We start from the raw sequence: 25198 nt of genomic DNA on the forward strand, positions 1-25198 counted from the left end.
TACAACAAAGACAGGAGTTAGAACCATTTTATTATTACTGGTAATAAAATGCAGGCCACAACTGACCGACAGATTGTTGCTTTCTGAAGTGGACATGCTGCGTCGGGTGGTGGGCTTAGAGTCCAGAACATTCTTCTTTGCTACTTTAAGCTCTCAGCTCTTAGGTGGCACATAGCCCTCTGTCATGGATATCAAGACTGGATCTTCATCACGGCCATCAAGCCACTCTTCAAGCTCCATGGCTGGCTCGGGCCCCGCTGTGTGTGAAAAGTGAAAATAAAAGGGAGTCAAGAGTTGTTGTTTTGTTGTTTTGATCTCTATTTTCCTTCCATCTCTGTGGGTCTGATCAGTGGGTGTGTTAGGCTTACTTTTCTGGGAACTGTCATTGTGATGGGCTCACACTTCTTGTCAAGTCAAACTTCTTTGATCGAAACATAAATCCTTATCACCTGGTTTTCAAATATAACAAAGAAAACTTCTTCTTTTCCTTTAGGCTTTTCCCTTCAGGGGTCGCCACAGCAATTCAATTGCCTCCATCTAACCCTGTCTTCAACATCCTCTTCTCTCACACTAACTACCTTCATGTCCTCTTACACTACATCCATAAACCTCCTCTTTGGTCTTCCTCTAGGCCTTGTGTCTGGCAGCTCAAAACTCAGCATCATTCTACCAATTTATTCATTATCTCTCCTCTGGACATGTCCAAACCATTACAGTCTGGCCTCTCTGACTTTATCTCCAAAACCTCTAACATGTGCTGTCTCTCTGATGTACTCATTCCTGATCCTATCCTTCCTGGTCACTCCCAGAGAGAACCTCAGCATCTTCATCTCTGCTACCTCCAGCTCTGTCTCCTGTCTTTTCCTCAGTGATGTAATCTCTAGACCAAACAACATCACTGGTCTCACCACAATTTTGTACACCTTTCTTTTCATTTTAGCTGAAACTCTTCTATCACACATCACACCTGACACTTTTCTCCACCCGTTCCATGCTATACACGCTTCTTCACCTCTTTTCCATACTCTCTATTGCTGTGGACTGTTGACCCCAAGTACTTAAACCTTCTTGATCTCTTCTCCCTGAAACTTCACTCTTCCACTTGGGTCCTTCCCAATTCACACACATGTACTCTGTCTTACTGCGGTTAACCTTCATTTCTCTCCTTTCCATGAAAAACCTCCACCTCTCTAGCTTCTCCTCCACCTGTTCCCTGCTCTCACTACAGATCACAATGTCATCTGCAAACATCATAGTCCATGGAGATTCCTGTCTAACCTCGTCTGTCAGTCTGTCCATCATCATATCAAACAAGAAGAGGCTCAGAGCTGATCCCTGATGCAGTCCCACTTCCACCTTGAACTCCTCTGTCACACCTACAGCACACCTCACCACTGTCTTACAGTCCTCATACATGTCCTGCACCGCTCTAACATACTTCTCTGCCACTCCAGACTTCCTCATACAATACCACAGTTCCTCTCTGGGCACCCTGTCATCAGCTTTCTCCAGATCTACAAAAACACAATGCAGCTCCCTCTGGCCTTTTCTATACTTCTCTATCAACATCTTCAAAGCAATACTGCATTAGCAAATACTGCAGTACTCTTTTTTTGGCAAGAAACCATACTGCTGCTCACAAATGCTCACTTCTGCCCTTAGTCTAGCTTCAATTACTCTTTCCCATAACTTCATTATATGGCTCAGTGTCATTCCTCTGTAGTTGCCACAGCGCTGCACATCTTCCTTGTTCTTAATAATCGGCACCAGCACACTTCTCCTCCATTCCTCAGGCCTCTTCTCACTATCTAACATCCTGTTGAACAACCCAGTCAGAAACTCTACTGCCACTTCTCCTAGACACTTCCATACCTCCACAGGTATATCATCAGGACCGACTGCCTTTCCACTCTTCACTCTCTTCGATGCCCTCCTCACTTCATCCTGACTAATCTTTGCTATTTCCTGGTCCACAACAGCCACCTCTTCTAGTCTTTGTTCTCTCTCATTTTAATCGTTCATCAACTCGTCAAAGTACTCTTTCCATCTTCCCATCGCACTACTGGCACCTGTCAATACACTTCTATCCCTATCCTTAACAATGACTGCCATCGGTGCTGTTCACCTACAGGGTGCCGGTGGAAATATGACTACTGTTGGACTACTAGTGTGTTCGTAGGAAGAGAGAGAGGAGAGGAACGCCAAGAGTATAGGACTGAGAGTAGGGATGTTGAATGTTGGAACTATGACAGGAAAAGGTAGAGAGTTGGTTGGCATAATGCAGAGGAGGAAGGTAGACATACTGTATGTTCAGGAGACCAGGTAGAAAGGTAGCAAGGCTAGAAGTTTTGGAGCAGGGTTCAAGTTGTTCTATCATGGTGTAGATTGGAAGAGAAATGGAGTAGGAGATATCTTGAAGGAGGAGATTTTAGGAATGTCCTGAAGTTAAAGAGTGTCAGATACAGTGATGAGTCTGAAATGTTGTTATTGGGTATGCTCCACAGGTAGGATGTGAGCTGGAGGAGAAACTCTGGTTGGACTTTGATGAAGGGATGCAGAGCATACCTAGAAGTGAGAGTTGTCATTAATGCAGAATTCAATGGACATGTTGGTGCAGGAAACAGAGGTGATGAGAAGGTGATGGGCAGGTTTGGTATCCAGGACAGGAATGCAGAAGGACAGATGGGGGTTGACTTTTCAAAAAGCATGGAAATGGCTATAGTGAATACTTTCTTCCAGAAGAGGCAGGAACATATGGTGACCTATAAGAGTGGCGATAGGAGCACACAGGTAGACTACATTATTTGGCTCCTGGTTCAGTTTGTTGGTGTCCACAGCCAATATGGCATCTCTAGCACCCAAACAGAGCATGCTTGTTGAATGGTCCAGCAGGAAGGTGCTGGGCAACTCAGATTACACCATCTACATGGTGTAATCTGAAGGAGATAAGTGATTACAAAGTAGTGATAGACGAGAGTGTAGCCAAACAGCATAGGATGGTGGTGTGTAGGATGACTTTGGTGGTGAGGAAGATGACGAGGACAAAGGCAGAGCAGAGGACAAACTGGTGGAAGCTGAAGAGGGACTTTTAGGAAGGAGTTAAGACAGGCTCTGGGTGGTCAGGAGGTGCTTCCAGATGACTGGACAACTACAACTATTGTGATCAGGGAGACAGGTAGGAGAGTACTTGGTGTGTCATCTGGAATGAAAGTAGATAAGGAGACTTGGTGGTGGAATGAGGAGGTACAGGAGTGTACAAAGAGAAAGGGGTTAGAAGAAGAAGAAGAAGTGGGACACTGAAAGGACTGAGGAGAGTAGAGAGGAGTACAGGGAGATGCCGCGTAAGGTGAAAGTAGAGGTAGCAAAGGCCAAAAAGGGTCTTATGATTGATTGTATGCTAGGTTGGACATTAAGGAGGGAAAGACTAATCTACACAGGTTAGCAGGACAGAGACAGAGATGACAAGTACGTGCAGCAGTTTAGGGTGATTAACCCGGGCATCGACCGATCCAGTATGGAAGTCATAAATTTGATTCACATGTTTGATTTTATGTCGGATGCCCTTCCTGACACAACCCTCTGTATTTATCCGGGCTTGGGACCGGCACAATAAGACACTGGCCTGTGCCCTCTTGCGGCTACATTATAACAAATTATAACAAACATTTTACATTAGACATTATAACATTATACATTATTATAACAAACAAAACTAAACAAATTAATAGCCCATGACCATACGCTTGTTTTTCCAATTTCAACAGAATATCTAAACCCCTGGATACAATAAATATCTCTTTTCTTTGTCTTTTAACCTGTTTCACGTGACCGCATTGCAAAGTTTTCTGTAGCAGCTCACTGAGTGTGAAGTAAGCCTCAGGTTCCCCTATAGCACCGGTATGTTTTTCTCCAAAAGCTCCGCCGGCATGTATGTAAAGTTTCAGCCTTTTTGAAAATGACAACTGTTAGGATCATTTTGGGGGACAGTCACCGTGCATTCCAGCTCATGCAACTGAAAACGCGTTTGATCTTTGTTGAGGGTTGTAAATGTGCTTTCATGTCAATCATGTCTTTTAATGTCTCAAACAGTTTAATTTAATCTGAGAGTGATCAGAGATCTATTGTAGCAGCAGGACATGTTTGGTGTCACTGGGTAGAGAGGTACCTGGAACCCCCACGACGAACATTACTCACAAATGAGAGGACGGCACTTTGGATTACTTTGACACACAGTTTGTCACACTTATTGGGGGTTACAAAACTTTTTTTAATATATAGAAGTATCCACTAGAGTATTTATCATCCCCTTGGATCAAGCCCTGTGTCTTTCTGAACTCAGACCCGTTATGCATGCAGCTGAAACCTCAACTTGTATTGAGATCAGATTTAATTTTCACCTCCTTCTGGGATCAGAGCAGGAGCCAAATTATGATTAGACCTGGTGGTGCAGTGTTGATCCTGCAGCTAGTGCTGTGTCTGTTCTGCAGAGCCTCTTGGGCAGTGACTTTGGGTGGGATGGAAGATGGAAAGATCCTCGGCCCAGAGGAGTTGAGGGGAGTGAGCTACTTCAGCACCTTCCTGATGGACCACTCATCAGGCATGCTGTATTTGGGCGCTAGAGATGCCATATTGGCTGTGGACACCAACAAACTGAACCAACAACCCCAAATGATTGTTTGGGATGTTCCTGAGGAAAAGAGGAGGTCTTGTATGGACAAAGGAAAGACACAGGCTGACTGTAACAACTACATCCGTCTGCTGGAGTTTGTGAGCGATGGACGCCTCTACGTATGCGGCACCTACGCCTTTGACCCCCAGTGTGCCTTTTTGGACCTATCATCCTTTACTCTGGAGAAAACTGAGGGTGGAGGAGTGAAGATGGAAACAGGGAGGGGCACATTTCCCTTTGAACCCAGTCAGCCCTACACAGCTATTATGGCAGATGGTATTCTGTACACAGCAGCCACCAAGAACTTCCTGGGGACACATTTTAGCATCTCCCGGGCAACAGGTGCTGCAGAGGAGCGAATCCGAACCGAAGATTCCATCAACTGGCTAAATGACCCAAAGTTTGTGAGCTCAGCCTTCATACAGCGGTCTCCAGAAAACAACCCAACGGGAGACGATGACAAGATCTACTTCTTTTTCACTGAGGTGGCTAACGAGTATGATCTTCACACCGAAGTCAAAGTGCCGAGAGTGGCACGTGTCTGCAAGTCTGATGTGGGAGGAATGAGGACACTGCAGCGACGCTGGACCACCTTTCTTAAGGCAAAGCTGGTGTGTGAGGACAGACCCAGTGGTCAGCGCTATAACAACCTAACTGATGTTTTCACCACAGAATACACACCAGGCGACCCCAGCAGCACACACTTCTATGGATTGTTCTCCCAGTGGGAACCAGAGGTATCAGCAGTGTGTGTGTTCAGTCTTTCTGACATCAGCAACGTGATGGCTGGTCCTTATAAAGAGCGGAAGGAGACCTGCCACAGCTGGCTTAACCCTGAGCCTGTTCCCATACCAAGACCTGGCCAATGCTTGAATGCTGCTCTGAAGGCTGCAGGATTTGACTCTTCACAGAATCTTCCTGACAAGGTGTTGGTGTTTGCAAGAAATCACCCTTTGATGGCGCAACGTGTAACTGCAGCACCCCTACTTGTCCGCAAGGGAGTCACATACACTAAGCTGGCTGTGACACTGACAGACAATGGACAGGAGCAGAAAAGGGCATTGATGCACCTTGGGACAACTCGTGGGGAGCTCCACCGGGTGGCAATAGCGAACGGCAATACCACCTTGCTGCAGGAGATTCCTCTGTTCTCCTCACAGGAGCCTGTAAACAATATACTGTTGTACCAGGACTGGGCTCTGGTGGGCAGCCCTATGTCTCTGGCTCGTGTCCAGGCTAAAGGCTGCTCTCTATATCCCAGCTGTGAGGTGTGTGCCAGAGCCAGAGGCTTAGGCTGTGTATGGAGCACAATGGAAGGAGCCTGCAGGGCAACGACGGCCGAGCCTCCCCCGGGTGATATTATTGATGAAGCCATGCAAATGTGTGACATAGGAGAAGGACGCTGTACCCCTAAAACCAGGGAGCTTCGAGTCCTTGTAGGTCTGCGCCTCCTTTTGCTGTGTATCCAGCTGTCTCCCAGGCCCTGCAGCTGGGAATATCCTCCCCACACACACGCCAGGCAACACGGCTCTGACCTGGAAGTGACTGTAATGGAAGACAGCCTGGGAATATACGTCTGCACTTGCCAGGAGGGTGGGCCGGGTATCAGAAACCCCACCTTCTGCCGCAGAGCAGCCTATCAGCTGACACTACAGGGCCCAACTGCTGCTGTTTCAACAGAAGGAACAGCAGCAACAAGTGTTCCTCCAGCAGAAGGAACAGCAGCAACAAGTGTTCCTCCAACAGGAGGAACAGCAACAGCAAAAGGAAGAAGTCGCCACATCCTAGCCATTTACATCCTTGTCTTCTGTGGTGGTTTAGTGCTTGGTGCCTTACTCCACTACTTCTTGTGCCATCGGCGCGGCATTGGCCACCAGGAGCAAAACAAGCCAGATAATTCGCTGTTGTCTGAGACGGGGAAGGAGTTGTCCGGCTCCTCCACCACACACAATGCAATCCACAGCAATCCCAGCAATGGTCATGAGAGTTCCCTGAATGTCTACTGTATCACAAGTAGCAGTGGTCTGAATGTCACCTCTGAAATTTTAGCTGTAGACATGCTTGATGAAAGGATGAAAGACAGAGGGAGTTCTATCGGGGTGGAGAAAATCTCAATACAGGCAAATGAAATGGTTGATGGGCTGGGGGATGGCATAGGGAAAGTAATGAAAGAGAAGGAGGAGATGTTAACCTTTCCTATGTTTAACGCACAAGCAGCACTGGCTACGTGTGAAGAAAGTTCAATATGAAACGTGTATTGAACTTTTGTATAGACATTTTGTATCATCCAAAAAACACTGAATGCCACTTGAATAAATTTTAAATGGTGCTGACCAAATGCCTTTGATGTGTACCTGTGGCATGACACTGTAAAGATAGGAGTCATACTTTACAGGCTTATGCCTTAGCATGTAAGAGAAATGACCGTGAGATGACACATGTCCCAGAGTTGAGTCACTCAGGATGAGAAAACTGTATGACATAAATATGAGATGTAAAAATTTGTAGTATGAGTGTGAGCTCGTAACTTGAATGACACCAAGGTGGGAAACCAATATCAATATTCAGCACTTTATTTCCACTCATCTCTTAAATTTTCTGATGATCACTTATTACAATTCATAGAATATGTGTTCATTCTGACTATCCACAGACAAACCCTTTGAACAAATCCTGAACTATGTTAAAGAAAAATCAACTTACACATTTTGAAATTTGGGTCTGTTTCGTTGTTAGTCAGAACACTGCATGCTGTTTACCAGTGAACTATAATCTGGTGTGTAACACGACAGTGTGCAACTTGACAATGTGTAACTGTCAGGTTACACATAGTCAAGTTACACACTGGATTATGAGGTGTGTTTTGTGGGTTTGTCAGAAAACACTGATTCACAGAGATAGATTGAACCAAGCAGAATGACACCCTTTAGAGCTGCTGTGCACACACAGTACTTCTGTGTCAAGAAGGCACCAAAAGTTTAGTGCAGCCTGCTAGGTTTTGAAGTGGAGGTCATTTTGCAATGTCACATTCATGAAATAATTGGACACACAATAATCAATATCATCAGCTCAAGCTGATGAAGATTGCAAAACTTTTTGTCAAACTCTTGCCCAAGTCCGTTTTGGACTTCACGGTGCATTCCTGCAACTTTGTCTCACATGCAGAAACATCGTCTTTCAGCACAGAGGGAAAGTGCAGCACTTTTGTTCTCTGTAAATTCATACAGGAAAAGTTTCGTCTTGGCTTTAAATGCATTAGAAGCACTTTTCACCTCAACAAGAGTCTTACCTTTGCCTTGCAGCTTGCATTTTGGTTTCCCAGTAATGTCAATCAAAATTTCAAGGCCAAGTGTCAACTCTTTGTCCTCCAGTAGTTAGATGTCTTCGACTTTGGACTGCATAATCCGTTTTCTGTGTGTAGCAGCAGGTCAACATATTCAGCTCGTATCTCTTTCAAACGCAGCTGGAGAATCTGCTGTTGGAGTGGATGTTTTTTGTGATTTTCACAACGGGAGCCATGATGTGCACAAAGGTGATCACTTTTGCAAATGAGAGATGATGACCTTGACCTTCAGAAATCAAGGTCAAATTGACCTTGAATTCCTGGTTGACTCAGGAACCAGATCAGATGGAGAGACGAGGGAGAAGGCCAGTGTGAGTAAGACAATAGATCAAAGTGAGTCCTTTGATCTACTTATGGACTAGCTTTGATCTATGGTCAAAGCTAGTGCACCTTTAATGAATTGTTTATTTTATAATTCATTTCATATATAAGGCGCACCGGATTATAAGGCGCATATAATAAAAAATATTCAAATAGATTTAAAAAACTAGTGGCTGTAGTTGCGCTATCCGTCCACTAGGTAGAGCATTCATGACTGTGAGTACCTTTAGTCAGCTGTGAATGGCCCTATTGTTATTTCAATAAGCCATTCTGAGCCTCATCAAGGAAACCTGATCACTTGATCACTTTGCCATCTTAAGAAGTCAACACGCGTATTAAAAAACCTGACATTAAAACTGGTTAAATTCACTACGAGTCCACTCAGTTCGAACAGGGTGGATTATTTCCTGATCTGAACTTTGAAACAGCGACGTTCGTCTTCATTTATTAAATATTGTTTCGATTGATCGGTAGTCCAGTCGGAGGTGAGGTGCAGCTATTTGCTGCCTAAACAATTTTTTAACTAGTTTTTAATGTCAGGCTGCTAATTTACTGGCAAATGCGACACTGTTTTACTCCTAGAACTGACTAACATCGGTGTCTCACCGCTGTGAATCTCACCGCACGTCGCTGCAGACGGAATACCCAAACCTAAATCCGCCCCTCCGCCGCCCCCCCAGAGCTGTCAACTACATTTGTAAATCAGTGCAGCACACCAGGTACCGTTGTCTAGCAGTGACTCTGCTCTTGATATTTCAGAAAAGGCTGGAAGTTCAGCTTTGAGGGTTTTTCATTCGCCTTTATGCCAGTTTCTCCGCGTGTTTCCGCAAACTAATAGAATTGACCGTCACTAGAATCCAGTACTGACACTCGACAATAGCATTTTTTAGACCAATTAAGTTTAAAGTGGGTTATTTCCGGCGCCACAGTAGTTGGGAAATACTGAGATCAGTCAGTCGGTCAAACTTCATTAATAGAATTGTTGAAAATTCCCAATGTTTTGCCACGTTATCGTAGCCGGTCACCGATGTTCTTCTCAGCAGGCTGCTCTGCCGTCAAACAACAGGAGTGAGAGTCGGCACTTCGACGACGCCCCTTGACTACCGTTGTTAGGAGGCGTAGTATGGCCTGAATACTGTCTGAGGGTGCCCCTGGTGACATAGTGCAGCATGACTGCCGGGTTTTTTTCAGCAATCTTGTTTTTAACCAATCCTAATATTAATATTAATCCATATACAAGGCGCATCGGATTATAAGGCGCACTACGGGATTATGAGAAAATTATAGGCTTTTAGGTGCGCCTTATAGTGCAGAAAATACTGTAGTTTGTCACTATATTGTGGAATTTCGTTTTTTGCAGGTTGTCCTGGAGCACATTAACCGCGAGTAACGAGGGATTACTGTATTCTTTTTTTGTTTCAGGTTTCCGGGCATGAAGCGAGTTGGAGTCGTAGTGGTCGTCGGGGTGGTTTTACTGCCCCCAGTGCCAATAGTTGTTGGCTGTGTGGACAGGAAGGTCATTTTTCCCGTGATTGTCCTACTTAACAGGCACCAAGGAGAAGTATGCCACAGAGAGGTGGATATCATGGTTGTGGAAATTTTCAACCCCAAACGCCCTACCGGCCTCCGAACCAGCATCTTGCTCCCATGCCTCATGGTCCAAAGCCGGCTGGTCAGTACCTTCAATGACGGGCCCCAAGGGAAGACACGTCACCAGTATTGGTGGATCCCTGTGTGACAATAACTGTGGATACATCTGTCATGTCTTTCATGATGGATACTGGTGCCCACTACTCCTCCATTTCACGGTTGCCACTCAATGTCCAGTTATCCACAGCGACTATTTCCCTCACTGGCTTCTCTGGGACCCCTGAACTCCACCATCTGACAGATCACACACCCATTCAAATTACAGGGCAGGTTTTTCTACATCAATTCATCTATGCTCCGAATTGTCCTTTGAACCTTTTGGGAAGGTATTTGCTGATTTTAGCTGCTGTGACCATCAAGTGTTCTACTGATGGACTATTGTTGACTTTTCCTAACTGTAATTGCATATTTTTGATCTGCCAATCAGGACGGCTGTTTACAGACACTTTTTTGGGAGATTGACTGATGATGATGATGTTTTGGGTCCTGGAGCTCCAGCTGCCAAAATCTACTACTACAGTCGATGTCGACGGACATTGACTAGGCACGGAAGAGTCAATGTCCATTGACATTGACTCTTCCGTGGTCGCTGGTTGGTGTGTGGCTGCCCTGGTGTAAATTGCTGTATCCCTGCTTGCCTCCCGTTGATCCATACCACAGTACTTCGTTTTTTATTTTATCACAAAGAATTTGACCTAATTTTGGGAAGAGAATGGTTTCTTCATACTGATTATCTGTTGATAGGATGGCAAGAGTGGCTGTATTGCTGACCCCAGAACAGGCATGAATAGCCTTCCAGATCCCACCATGCCAACATGTGCACCACACATTTCTCTACTCATAGCTACAGGACACCAAGCTAAGGATTTAGGGCCTATTACCAAGTCCACGTTGTCTGCTACAGATTGGACATCAACCGTGCTAGGGCAAATTGAATTTTCTATTTTTACTGATACATACAGGTTACCTTTGGCTTTTGACACCATTCCATCCACACTCAATCATCAGCTGCTGTACAGATTTCACAGTAGAGGCCCAGTTAATGCTCGATTCACTCCCACATACCCCGTGGGCCCAGGTTCTGACAGAAGTACCATCTTCCAGTTTGGGTCCGTAAGATAGACACCCTATATTTAAGAATAGGTTAATAAAGGTCCCATATTATGTTTTTTTAATTGTCATTCAGCTACCAGATGTCCAACTACATTGTATTTGAAATGTCTCTCCCCAAACTGATCCATGGTGCTCAAAATCTTCGATTGAATTTTGATCAAAGCACTTCCAGTCCAGACTCTTGGTTTAAATGGCCGGGTCTCTAAGCTCTTTCTATCTGCCTGGATTATTTCACATTCAGGGTTTATGTAGACTGTAAATAAAACCTGAGGCTGTTTGTTAATGAGCTATGTAGTCGCTTTGGATACACACAGCTCTCAGATCACTTAAAAGAGTAAAAGCCGCTTTCATTCATCAAAAACTAGACAACAGTTCTTAGTAGTGTCTTCATCTGCTATGAAACTTGTTATGTGTTCGCTATGACTCTGAGGATAGCCTTACACGGACACACAGACACACACACACACACACACACACACACCTGACTAAAGCAGAGCTAACTAGTTAGCCAAATGCTAGCTGACTTGTGAGGAACTTTTAGTGTGTAGCTCTGAGCCAGGTCATTCCCACACACTGCTACCTTAGCCTGAACATGAACTCCACATTGGAGATGACCACGCCCTTACCCAGGGAGAACACATGTCAATCATTCAATATGGCTCAGGATACGTCAATCAATCTGTCAATCACTTCCGTTGTTACGTCAAGACGGGAGCTGTTACGAATTGAGACGTTTTCATTTGGAATTCCAAAAGATGTCAAGTATTTATTGATGCAGGAAGCGTTTGTTTTCCAGATTCTATGAGTTGGTAGGGTTAGGGAGGACCACTATGAATATGTAGAAACCTGAAAAAAATGTGTTTTTCATAATAGGGTCCCTTTGAAAGATTCCATTAATTGAAGCTCATAATTAGGATTAGCTTATGCCAGTTGCTGCTATAGGCTCAGACTGCTGGTGTACTTCCCACGATCCACAGAGCACCTCTCTTTCTCTCCCTCTTCTTCTCTACACATTCATGTCTCATAATTCACTTCACTAACTTTGTGCTCTTTCACAGGTTACCATGGACCCATAGACTCCTGGGTCTCATCTTTTGAACAGACTTGCCAGATGGTGAACCTGTCATCAGGAAATGAATTTTTAAACGTTGCATCAACTCATGGAGACAAACGCTGTTAAAAAACACTGATTTTATTGTCATAATGTGTCAAATGTAAAACCCTTTACAGAACACAAAGTGGTTTGCTTGTCACATGTTTTTTACAAGTTCAACATTTTTTTATGCTTTTTTATTGTATTTACATTTTAAAATGTTGTCAGAGAGACTTACTTTGATAAACCAGGTGGTGACCGTCAGTTATGGAGGACGGTGTTAATACACCAACAAATGTCCATGTATCAGCGATGTTAGGAAATGTTATGCAGGTAAAGCCATGTTTATAAAGATTAGGGGAGTTTTTCACCAAATCCAATAAATTGCACTGCAGACAAAAAGTCTCTTGATTTGACCTGTTTTTTTCCATGTTTGTCATTTTGTCACACTTTTTTTAAAATAGTCTTTCTAACTTTCTTCAGGCCTTAATCCCAACTTGCACATGTCCCTCTAAAACCCCTTACTTCAGTTTTGCACGCTTCTCATTCTTTACAAATCTCTGTAAAGCTGGTAACATATGAACACATATTTGCAGTAGCATTAAAGGTACATTGTGTTAAAACTGGAATGTGGATTAATCAGCCACAGAACACTAGCTACAGATATAATTTGTTTAAATAGCATTTATATTGTCCACATTAATACGGTACCTTTAAAGGGCCAATGTCGCTGCAGTATTTCAGTGAGTGGTTCCTTAATGAATGTGAGTGAAATATATATATATATAAATCATAATAAAAGTGATCCTGAAAGTTAGACCAGTTCTTTAGGATGTGAATTTCATGCACATCAGTCAGTGCCATTGGTGTACTGGGAGAGTTTATTCTCCAAGTCACAGATTCTCTTCTCCTGAGATAAAACTGTGGCCTTCAGATTGTGAATCTCCTCCAACAACCTCTCAAGCAACTGAGGCTGGACAGCAAGAGAGTGGAGAGGAGGAATAGATGGAGGGAGAAAGGAAACAAGACAGTGACAAAGAAAGGGAAATGGTGGACAAAGAATAAGGGGAAAAATAGGTCACACACAGTAAGCAAATAACAAAAATAACCAAAACAAAGTTTTGTGAACAAATTGTGAGCAGGTACAGACAGAAGTGAGAGGAACAGGAAGTGTTTAGCAGACAGATGTAGAATTTGATATTATCAGCATTATTTCTCATTGTTTGATTGTCATGTCAAGCTAAATTTATTAATCTTCTGCACATTTCAATTTTAAAGTTGTATTTAAATAATGAATTTAAATAATAATATGATGATGCCTAAAGCCTAAATAAAATTAAATGATTTGACCACAGGGTTTTTGCTCTCACTGCATTAACTTAATTGATAAATTATTAGTATTATTTCCTTAAGTACTCTGGAACACTGATTTAAAGACAGGAATGAATCAAATTTTTAAAAAATCCCACCAGAAAACATGGAATTTTATAGTTTCTAAGCATCAACCAGTTTTTACATTTATCCATCATTTTTGTTTACTTATCTTATAAGACTTTATCCATTCATTCACACCACATGGATGTACAACAATATTTTTCCGTATAATCCCTTGCAGTAGAACAAAGACAGGAGTCAGAACCTTCATGTGACTACTGGTAATAAAATGCAGGCCACAACTTACCGGCAGACTCTTGCTTTCTGAAGTGGACACGCTGCGTCGGGTGGTGGGCTTAGAGTCCAGAACATTCTTCTTTGCCACTTTAAGCTCTCGGCTCTTAGGCGGCACGTAGCCCTCTCTCATGGATATCAAGATTGGATCTTCATCACGGCCATCAAGCCACTCTTCAGGCTCCATGGGTGGCTCGGGCCCCGCTGTGTCCGGGTACAGGTCGTCCTGGAAGAGGTCCGACTGTACAAGAGGGTTGGAGAAGTGAAAATAAAAGGGAGTCAACAGCGGTTGTTTTGTTCAGTCTGAAGAAAGATGGTTGATGAACAAACTAAAACCTCCTCTCTGAATTATGTTTGTAGTGATGATCACTAGTTTCCTTCCAACTCTGTGGGTCTGACTAGTGGGTGTGTTGGGCTTACTTTTCTGGGAACTGTCATGGTGATGGGCTCACACTTTTTGTCAAGAAGCTTGAATAACCTGAGAAAACAAATAAAGCGATGAGACATCCATCCATTCGTTCATTCGTTCATTCATTCATTCATTCATACCCACTTCCTCTACTGTTGCAGGTCATGTCTGCTGGGATAGCCCAGAGGACATGGGGCGTGAGACTGGCTACACTCTAGGCGCAACACAAGTGCACCGCAGGAGATGAGACAAATGTGTGTTTCAGTCTTTAAGATCATTAATTTGCACATTTTTGACACATATGCAGTGACTAAAGTAATAAAAATAGGTATTTGTCCTCTCAGCAGCCGTTAGCCTGAAATGAAGTGAAATAATCACTGTACGACTACATTTCTGCGATCTTTTGTTTAGATTGAAGGACTGGTCTCAAGCGCTCAAAAACTGGAATACCCTATATTATTTAAGACTGCTGAGAGACTGAAACACTTCTTTTTAATTGGCAAAACCCTTAGTGCACTGGAAACTAAATTCACTTCATTTCAAATCAAAATAATCCGTACATCCATATTTTTTTTGCAGGGGTTGGAAGTGATTCAGGTGACATAAAGCATGAAGCAGAATAACGTCTACTTCTCTCAGTGTAAACAGTCAGATGTGAGTTTTCTGCCGTTCAGAACACTGAAATTTTGTCAATCCTGATGGGCCGAGTCAAATTGAAGATGTCCAGTTGCAAATGTAATACATTAATGGAAAAGCTGCCAAATGCTTTGACATCACAAACAGATCTGTCCACACTGATGTCAAATTTGAGCCACTTTCAAAGATGAATATAAACAGGCAGAGCAAAAAGATCTCAGAAAAATCAGAATTAGGATTTCAGCTACAGATAGAACACTGCCTTACACACATATTCTGTCAGACTACATATGACAGTGGTCCAGCATAGAATCAATAAGATCTGATTCTGTGAATTTATGCTGTTTGTGCAGAAAAAAAAGACCCTGTGTAACATCTGAAGAAAAAATAATCTGATTTGTCCATTTTGGCTTGTGGTTTGTGTGGAGCCATAATGATTCACAAGGTCCACATTCACACTGATGGACAATTTACAGTCACCGATTCACCTCTAATTCATATTTCATATTTCCTGCACCACTGGAATTCTTGGTCATTTACTACATTATCAGTATCTCACCTAGCAATCTCACATTTACTGACATCCACGCCTCTCTTGGGCATGAAGCCCATCCCTCTCTGGGGCTCCTTACTGCTGAAGGTGTTGAGGTAGTGGACATATGGTGGCTCCTCTGTGATCTCAAAGTAACGGACACTGCTGTCTCCCTGCACAAACAAACACACAGAAAGCAAAAAAATTGATGCAAATTCTAAAAATTAAACTGATACTGAAATCATTTAGATAAGGAAAATGAAGGACATATGAATATTATGTGTTAGCCATTGACATTGTGATCTGTAGTGAGAACAGGGAACAGGTGGAGAAGCTAGAGAGGTGGAGGTTTGTCCTGGAAAGGAGAGGAATGAAGGTTAGCCGCAGTAAGACAGAGTACATGTGTGTGAATGAGAGGGACCCAAGTGGAAGAGTGAGGTTACAGGGAGAAGAGACCAAGAAGGTGGAGGATTTTAAGTACTTAGGGTCAACAGTCCAGAGCAATGGAGAGTGTGGAAAGAAGGTGAAGAAGCGTGTACAGGCAGGATGGAACGGGTGGAGGAAAGTGTCAGGTGTGATGTGTGATAGAAGAGTTTCAGCTAAAATGAAAGGAAAGGTGTACAAAACTGTGGTGAGACCAGCGATGTTGTTTGGTCTAGAGACAGTGTCACTGAGGAAAAGACAGGAGACAGAGCTGGAGGTAGCAGAGATGAAGATGCTGAGGTTCTCTTTGGGAGTGACCAGGAAGGATAGGATCAGGAAGGAGTACATCAGAGGGACAGCACATGTTAGAGGTTTTGGAGATAAAGTCAGAGAGGCCAGACTGAGATGGTTTGGACATGTCCAGAGGAGAGATAGTGAATATATTGGTAGAAGGATGCTGAGTTTTGAACTGCCAGGCAGGAGGCCTAGAGGAAGACCAAAGAGGAGGTTTATGGATGTAGTGAAAGAGGACATGAAGGTAGTTGGTGTGAGAGAAGAGGATGTGGAAGACAGGGTTAGATGGAGGCAACTGATTCACTGTGGCAACCCCTGAAGGGAAAGCCGAATAGAGAAGAAGAAGAAATATTATGTATTAGCCAACATCATTTGAATATATAAAAACACATCTATTTACCTTTCCACAGAGGTAGACCATGTTTGCATCTACATCATAATACGGTAACAACACTCCATTGCTTGTGTCCAGCTCCAGCAGTGCAATCGGTTCCTCAAAGTTTGTCTGTGCAGATAAGAACATTTTTCACAACAGCTAGTAGTTTCTGTAAAGAACCTCATTATATTACTGTACATTCAGAAAATAAAATTTGAACTGTTTTTTTACCGGGTCCCAGAGTCCCAGCTCTCTTTGACTCATCCTGGTGAATCCTGTGGTGAAAATGTTTCCATCTCTGGTGAAGATGGCTCTCATCGGTCGTATCCCTTCGTGCGGCGCCAGACGTTCCTGTTTGTCGGTGAAGGAACAAACATCACAACGAGAAGGGATGCTGAGTTCAACTTTTAAACACTACAGTGACTTGTCCTCACTTACTGCAACCACCTCCCTTTTGCGGGGATCACAGACACGCAGACGTCGGTCCTTACAGGTGGTACAAAACAGGCTGCCGTTTCGGTTCCAGCTGATGCTGTAGATGAGGTCTGGGTGGTCGTCCATGGAGATAAGGGGTTCTCCTGTCCCCACGTTCCAGATTATGATGAGGTTATCACTGCCTGGGTGAAGAGCGAAGTGCGGACATCAGATTGTACTCACGGTCAGACTACTGCTAAACGTATTGCTGTGAGTCTTACCTGCAGTGAGTAGTATGTTGCGTGCGGTGGGGTGCCAGGTGACGATGCCGACCCGTTTAGAGTGACCCTCAAGGACCACGACTGGGTCGGAGATGGGACGGGTCAGTGTGTGATCTGGGATCTGCCACACCTGGAATCAATCAGAGTAGGTTATGTGTGTGAGTGCTGCCTCCCAGTAATCAATAACTGTTAATGATTGTAATTTATTAACCTGAATAACTGTTATCTTAATTAAATTAGTTAACCTTCCAGGGTACACGTAGGGTTTCAGTTTTGTTTGGTTTAATTTGTTTGCCTTTTTGTGACTGAAATACTAATTCTAAATTAAATTTCAATTTCATATGAATTTATTTAAAAGCACACACCTTGGGTGATACATTTACTGATAGAGACACGTTTCTGTGTAAATCTAGAGGCAGCTAAAAGCTTGTGCTATTAAAGTTGTGGAGGTTTATATTACAGCTATAATTAAAAAGGAGACTCAAATTTTCACTTATATTTTTCTTTAGCAACCCTGAATCAGTCCACAGATGACAGATGAAGTACTGAGTCTTCTTCTACCACTGCTTTTACCTGAACTTGTTCACTAACATCCGCCACCTGTTGGCCAAATAAATGCATTGCATTCATATTTCACACCAAAGACTTTCATGACAATGCAACACTTTTCAGACAAATCATGATACCTAATGTTCTCTATGGAGTTTCTAGTGATCATGCTACTGCCTCTAACACTCTGCATACCCCCTGCTGAGCAATTCAAACCAATCTTGCCAACTCAGAGAGCCTCGTCATGAAGGCCTCTAAGTGATCTTCATCTCCAGCCCGATTCGTACACAAGAACATCTGTTGACTGTATTATGATTGCAACGTGTTTGGAGAACCTCAGGTGCTGTGTGAGGTCCACCAGCAGCTGCAGGTCCTTTTGCAGGTCAGGACAGATACAGATGTTCTGGTGCAAAGAATTATCTTCACTTTCATCACCTGCCTGATGACACCGCTGCTTCTCCCCTTCACCTCCTGTGTTAATGGCTTCAGTGATGGCCTGGCATTACCTCCATTGTTTCAGCCTCTTTTCTTTCTTTTTTTTTACAGCAGCTGTGTGCAGATGTGTCTCATGTCAACGTGTGTCAACGTGATGATTTTCTAATTTGACTTTTATGAGTAAATGTGATGTTAACAATCAAAATCAAAAAATCTCCACCTCTCTCTCTCCCTCTCTCTCTCTCAAGCCTTTTCAGATGAGACAATAATCCGTTTCTGTGATCTGAGCCTGACATCACAGTTGTGGCCTTTCTGCTAAACACTGCCAGACCTCGACAGCTGGAACTGTCTGTCTATGCGTTGAACATGAACAAAGCACACACACACACACACACACACACACACGGCTCAAACACCAGCAGCTGTCGTCTTCAGTGAATCAGCGATTGGGTTCTATGATGGCACACAGATTCCTGCCATGTTGTTTTGAACAAATGTGGGCAAATGTGACAACTGTACTGAAACAGAGAAATGTGCTGAGCCATCAGATATCGGACACAGACAAAATTTTGTCATTCACACTGCTGGTGACCTGAATGTGGATAACTGAAACACGAGCTTTAAAAGCTGTGAAATGGACAAACGTGTCAGTTCAAGTTTCTCTCGCCTTCAATCTAATATTAAAACATTGGGGGGTTTTTTCTAAATCAAGAAACCTTATTATGATTTTAAATATTCACTTCTCCTATTTAAACTCAAAATTTACAGTCAGACCTAAGTCCTAATTAGGTCTATCACTATAAGTTAATGGCACTGAATAAAACACTTTTTTCTGTGTGACGTCAGGTGGAGCAGAACGTAATCGCCACAGACTGATTGTTATTATTTAAAATATTCTTTACATCCTCCATATCCTGCAGGACCTGCCTCTCAGATTGCTCATAACGATGAGGTCTGTTCCAGACAGATTCACAAATATAGCCAACGGTCTGATGAGGAGACAGAGGTGAGGTAAAGCGGACCGGACTGTGGACAGTCAACAACTATTACTGTCACCAGACTCACACAAACAACAGTCTCATCCACATGCATGTATAATTACTCAATCGTAGTCAGAACTTATTTCTATGCACACACACACACACACACACACACGCACACACACACACACACACGCACACACACACACACACACACACACGCACACACACACACACACACACACACACACACACACACACACACACACGCACACACACACTTATTACCATTGCAGTACAATCCTCTGAGCAGCTGGCCAGGATGTTGTCGTCATGAGGGCACCAGTCGATATCGAGGACAGGTCCGGAGTGGCCGATAACCAGCGGGTAGTTTTTGTCCACACGACCTGTCTGTGGGAAAAGAAGGTAAAAAAGATTTGAAAGATAAAAAAAAGTGAATATCTTAATTTGGTTACTTCATTTGTTTCATTTTCCCAAATGACTTTCTACCTCTTGCTCTCATTGTTTGTTTCTGAAAAGATCTCTGATGAACAAAAGACCGAATTTATCAACTTATTAACTTTGAACTGATAAACATTTCAAAAGAAAACCCTTTCAGCCTCACGGTGAACCTTCGGGACAAATCTGGTATATCACTGTGACCCAAACTAAAATCATCATGTTACATCTATGCTTTTCCATGATTTCCTGTTACCTTCATGTGAACATGCATGTCAGGCTTTGAGCTATCACCCAACACACACCCCTAGAGAGGTGTATTTATAGCTCACCCCGTTGAAAGGGGAGTTTTTCTTGTGGCCTGTTGGGGACCCTGAGGGGGGAGATGGAGGATGAAGAGCACGCTAGTGTTTATTAATAGCATCATGTTCACCATGGCTCCCATATACAATCACATCCACTACTCTGTTGCTCTTTGTCTCTAATCATTGCTGACATGCTGATGAATCTCTAACCTTGTAACACTCATAAAATGTTTTTAACTCTATATCCGTGACCCTCCAGATTATAAAGCTTTTTACGAAAACTACAATATCCGTGGTTAATGTTTCAAGTGTGACAATGGACTTTAAGTAGTGGTAGTAGATGGTATCACCAGAACATCTAAAATGAACCTGCTGTCACAGTTTAACTTGTTTGACTAAGGCAGCATCAGGTGCACAAGAAGCTGCAGACTGACTAGGAAACAGTCCCTGAAGATAAACACTTTGATATAAATTTTTTTGAGGCCTTACTAAATGACTTTTGCTGTATACAGTTTTCTAAACAGATTTTTTTCTTCTCATATTATTCAAAAGCTCAGCTGATCAGATAACTTGTGCTGTAATTTTGTGCACTATAAATAAAAATGAGTTTTGGGTACTATGATATTAAAATGCATTAAATTTGATATATAAATACAAATAATAATTTACATACTTGGATAACTAAAGTATCACACATTAGTTTGTCTTTCTGATGCCCACTATATTATTCAACATTCTACTGACATTGAAGAAAAATATAACACAAAATCAATCAACTCTATTGACATTATTACAGTCAATAAAAGCAATAGCTGCTGTTACACCTGTTGCTTTTCTGGTTCCATGACTTGGTGCTGGCCAGCTTTGAAAAGCAGTTTGTTTTCTTGACTACCAAGAATAAATCCAACCTCAGGTTAGACTGTTCTGTGTTTATCTTGGGTCAAAGGAATTACGTCATTTAACCCCAGAATTTGTCAGCCATCCCCAGTCTGTTGATAATGTCATTCAGCATTAATCCAGCTATAACTGCTCATAGCTGCTGATGATGTAACCCTCCAATCAGCACTACAATAAAGTCATCCGTGTGCATCAACAATCCTAAGACTTGAATTGATATTTATAAAAGTAGTATTTAAAATATTTCCTTTGGTAAAAACCCTTTTTTTAGACTTTCACAGAGCACAGACGTATCAATAACTGCCCTCAATGACTTTGATGAACAATGAAGCCACAGCATGAACACTGACATATGCAAAATGACACTGTCCATTTTTAAAACAAAACTCTTCATCTTTTGCTCTGAAGATGTTTTCCACTCTTTATCCTTTTTTTTGTTGTTGATTCAGGTAGCACCCTGACGGTAGCGTGAAGAACGCGACACCTGGGAGCCTGATCATAGGGCCTCACTTTTTATTATAGAATAAAAGAGTAGCATTTGAAAATGAATATATGCTCTCTTCCATGAAGAAAAAGAATTACAATGGGAAATAAAATAAAATAAAATTGGATTGGATTGTTTCTTTCTATCATCAGGGATATTTCAGAAAATTGATTGTCTCATCAAAAAAGCAGACAAAATAATCAATTTAGATTGGAATTAATAAAAACAGAAAATTATGCAAAGAGAGCTAAACAAAATCATTACCATGCACATGCAGACATAAAAAAAACTAAAAATATGAGGTGTTTTCAAGTAGTTGTGCACCTGTGTACACTGCACTTAATCTACTATATAAATCTGTATCCTACAAAGGCTTCCCATTACTTACCTTAGAAATCGGCAAGACCAGGAATGCTCCTCCACCGCTGGATTCAACAATAACTGCAAGGAACTTTGGGTTGACAGCACAGAAGGAGCTGTCCCACGTCACCTTGGAAACACGAATGTCATCGTAAGCCTGCTCAGCCTTAACCGTCTGGCCAAAGACGTGGCGAAACTTACTCTGCCGCACGATGCTGCGACTCATGACTGAGGCATGTAAAGGATGAGGGTAGATATAAGAGGTGAGAAGATGAAAGGATGAAGAGAAAAAAGACAAAGAGGAAGAGGAGGTAGAGGGGTTGAAAGGAACGAAGAAAATTTGGACATGAGTAAGAATTTAAAGACTTAAAAAATGGAAGCAAGATGGTAAATGCTAGGAAAAAAAGATTTACAATAAGGCAAGTAGGAATATTAAAGCAAAACTCTTTAAATGGTAAACTGAGACAAGCAGAAAAACAATCTGATTTCATGAATATAATTTTTTAAAAATCAGACGTTTTCAAGACCATAGAAGTGATTTAACAAAAGGCTGTCATCATTTTGTCTGCACACGCCACTTTGCGTTGTTTTTCTGCTTTGTGCCACTGTGTTTGAGAAGGTTTTAGAAACTGGTTCAACAGTTCTCGTATCATCAGAGAACTTATCATTTTGCAATGTTAAAGAAAATGGCAGTGATATCTGCAATGTCTTTCTTGGCCTTCTTAGTCCTCTTATTTTTACTTAATAGATATTTTATACATTCTTAAATCACATGATGCTCAAAGAAATCTTTTTTCTATATCGTGCTACAACATCTGAGATTTTTAAAATTTTATTTTTATTATTAACAGTAATAATCCCCGAAGGGAAATTAGTAGCACACTCTAATTAACACTGCTAGTCAGTCATATGCATATATGTCTGTCGTGTACAGTCCCTGTAATGCATACACACACACACACACACACACACACACACACACACACACACACACACACACACACACACACACACACACAAGGGGGCCTGTAAGCATGCAGGTGGAGGCAGAGTGGCGGGATCCTTCTTGGTGTACCCAAATGAGACACCCCTGAGACGCCTTGCTCAGGGGCGCCTTGGCTGTGCTCGGGAGGTGAGCTGACATCTCCCACTGTCATCTAACACTCCGGGTGGCTGGGCAAGAGTGGGAATCGAACCGACAATCTTGTGAACATTGGACGACCTGCTCTACCGCTGAGCCACTGCTGCCCTTTTTTGGCTTTAGCCAGGTTCCCATTAATGCATGACATCCAGCAACACACTTTGAGTGTTCTGAAAACTTGCAATATTCATAATGATGTTATTAGAGGTGAGGGTAACCTACATAATCAACAGATTTGGCTCTTTTTGAAAAACAAAAAAACGAAAAACAGAAACAAAACAAAAAAGTCAGAAAATAATCAGAATCTGTCTGAGTTGGTCAAAAACCACTAGTTTTGGGGGGGTTTTTTTACTGTAGCATTCCACCAGTAAAGTTTAACTAATATCTTAGGCTACACTTTTAACTTTAATGTCGCTCACTGACCCATGACTATATGATGTTGTTTGCAGAGGCATTAATAACCACTCTGTCTTTGATTACAGACCTTGTCGTGTGTTTAGGCTGTTTGTTGACTGACAGCTCGCTGTTGTTAGTGTCCGTTCTGGGCTCCGGCCCAGAGGAACAGTAATCCTCTAAAACACAGGAGATATTCTGAAACAATGCATCTCACCAGAGTAGATATTAATAGTTGATTGTGGTACCAAACACTGTGTGACGGCCAAACATCAAACACTGAGACACAGAGGCTCATTAAAGGCCAGGAGAGCTCTTTAAACGTGACAGACAAGACGCCGGCATCAGTCACAGCAGTTACATTATATCACACCCATATGACACAATGCCAAGAGAACATGTATGCATCATGTAAAGCACCAGATAAGGTCCCCCCGATAGTCTTTTATCTGTGAAATAATTTCAAAGTTGTGTCAAACGTGATCACAAAGTTCTGAAATTTTACTGTTAACATAGTTTCAAATGGAAAAACGTGACTTTCACACTGGAATAGTCCACATTTAGCCCGAAACAGAACCTGAAGTCAGTGTGAGAACTGACCAGAGCTGCTGATGACAGGAAAAAAGCTCTGGTCTTTCCTGGAAGCTGTCATTTATCATTCCAGCAATGATGGGGGCAAATGTGGGGCATTGCAATGCAAACACCATATCATATTCAAAGATTTGTTTTATAGCTACACATATGTCACAGATTTGTTGATATTAGTGACATTTTAATTACTCACCTACCCATCAACAAGAAAGCTGCTACAACCTCAACATGAGTCAAAATTATGTAATTATAATGTTGTATACTGTAATTATTTACCTTTGATTTTTGAAGAATTTGACAAAAAAAAAAATTCTATTTAAATATATACTGTATTTTTCTAAATTCTATCTCAAATTGGAATGAGGAGGGGGAATTTTATCACAGCAGAGCTCGTTTAAAGTGAGATTGTAACAGGTTTTAGCTGAAATTTGGATTGCAGTGAATGAATTTAAATGTTTTTAACCGGTCAGGTTGAAGAGGCAGCCCTGTCCTATGGCGCACAGCTCGGCTCTGGAGGGTCGAGACAGAGCAAAAGAATGACACTGTCACTGTCCTAATATAGACATGGCAACCTACACCGCCACCCCCCCCCCCCCCCCGGGCCAGCCGCTCCTCCCACCCGCCGGTCTGAACCTAAATAGTCCCAGAAAGAAGGCAAAGCACTCCACGGCGCATGAAATATATTGAACGGATCGTGGATTTTAACATCCAAATGCGCACAGCCTACACAAACACAGGGACGTTGGCAGAAGGTGTGAGGGAGGGACGGAGGGAGGGGGTGAGAGGTTATCATGTACAACGTGCTCCTTAAAGTGTCCCACACCTGTCATGTACAAGTCATGATCCAGTCTGCCCCCAGGGGGACCGAACACAATCCCAGTGGACAGACTTAGTGTGTTTCAGGGTGTCCATAGGTGGTGACGCGCTCCTTCATCTCCAGCAGTGCAGCAAAGAGACTGACGCACCTCTCACCCCACTGCAGCACCCACACGGACACACAGACGGGATTTAATAAAGGCAGTCCGCAGAACGACTCACCTCAGGTTTTAGGGAGAACCCTCGTCCCCTGGACAACTCGCACGATTTGTGTCGTAAAGCCCGCTCCTGCTGCTGCCTGCGCCCCCCTTCAAATGATCTCCTCCGTGATCCGGTTTCCTGGAGTCAGAGCGCACTTGCTGAGGACACGCACCGGACAACTTGACGGCAGGGAGAGAGAGGGGAGAGTGTCGGGTCGGAGCCCTGGGGGGGTGGGAGAGGAGGGAGTGGGGTGTGGGTGTGGGTGTGCCGTCTATTTTGGAACGGGCTCTGTCAGAACAGGCGAACGTGACGCGCGCCGGAGCCAGAAGGGCAAGCGCGCCCCCGGTGACCAGGCACACCGTGGA

The 25198-nt window shown here is 42.9% G+C and overlaps 2 protein-coding genes across 3 annotated transcripts; one reads left to right on the forward strand and one right to left on the reverse strand.

Annotated features, from left to right (window-relative positions):
- Positions 1-25026, reverse strand: coro6 (coronin 6). Of its 2 annotated transcripts, none has more exons than XM_068330892.1 (11): positions 24855-25026; positions 21720-21919; positions 19475-19597; positions 17223-17352; positions 16966-17144; positions 16759-16878; positions 16552-16656; positions 15462-15607; positions 14278-14335; positions 13871-14098; positions 1-257 (listed from the first exon to the last, which is right to left on the reverse strand). In XM_068330892.1, the coding sequence occupies exons 2-11, from the start codon at positions 21915-21917 to the stop codon at positions 192-194; spliced, it is 1353 nt and encodes a 450-aa protein (XP_068186993.1). In that variant the 5' UTR covers positions 21918-21919; positions 24855-25026; the 3' UTR covers positions 1-191. The 2 variants fall into 2 exon arrangements, with proteins under 2 accessions (XP_068186993.1, XP_068186992.1); XM_068330891.1 differs by lacking the exon at positions 1-257 and adding an exon at positions 12270-13162.
- LOC137606382 (semaphorin-4F-like) lies at positions 2843-7501 on the forward strand. The gene is made up of 4 exons (XM_068331627.1): positions 2843-2931; positions 4488-6325; positions 6395-6682; positions 7491-7501. Exons 1-4 carry the CDS (start codon positions 2843-2845, stop codon positions 7499-7501), a joined length of 2226 nt encoding a protein of 741 aa, XP_068187728.1.
- Positions 25027-25198: the final 172 nt, after the last annotated feature.

The sequence above is a fragment of the Antennarius striatus genome, chromosome 13 (genome assembly GCF_040054535.1).
Source record: "Antennarius striatus isolate MH-2024 chromosome 13, ASM4005453v1, whole genome shotgun sequence".
Taxonomy (NCBI): Eukaryota; Metazoa; Chordata; class Actinopteri; order Lophiiformes; family Antennariidae; genus Antennarius; species Antennarius striatus.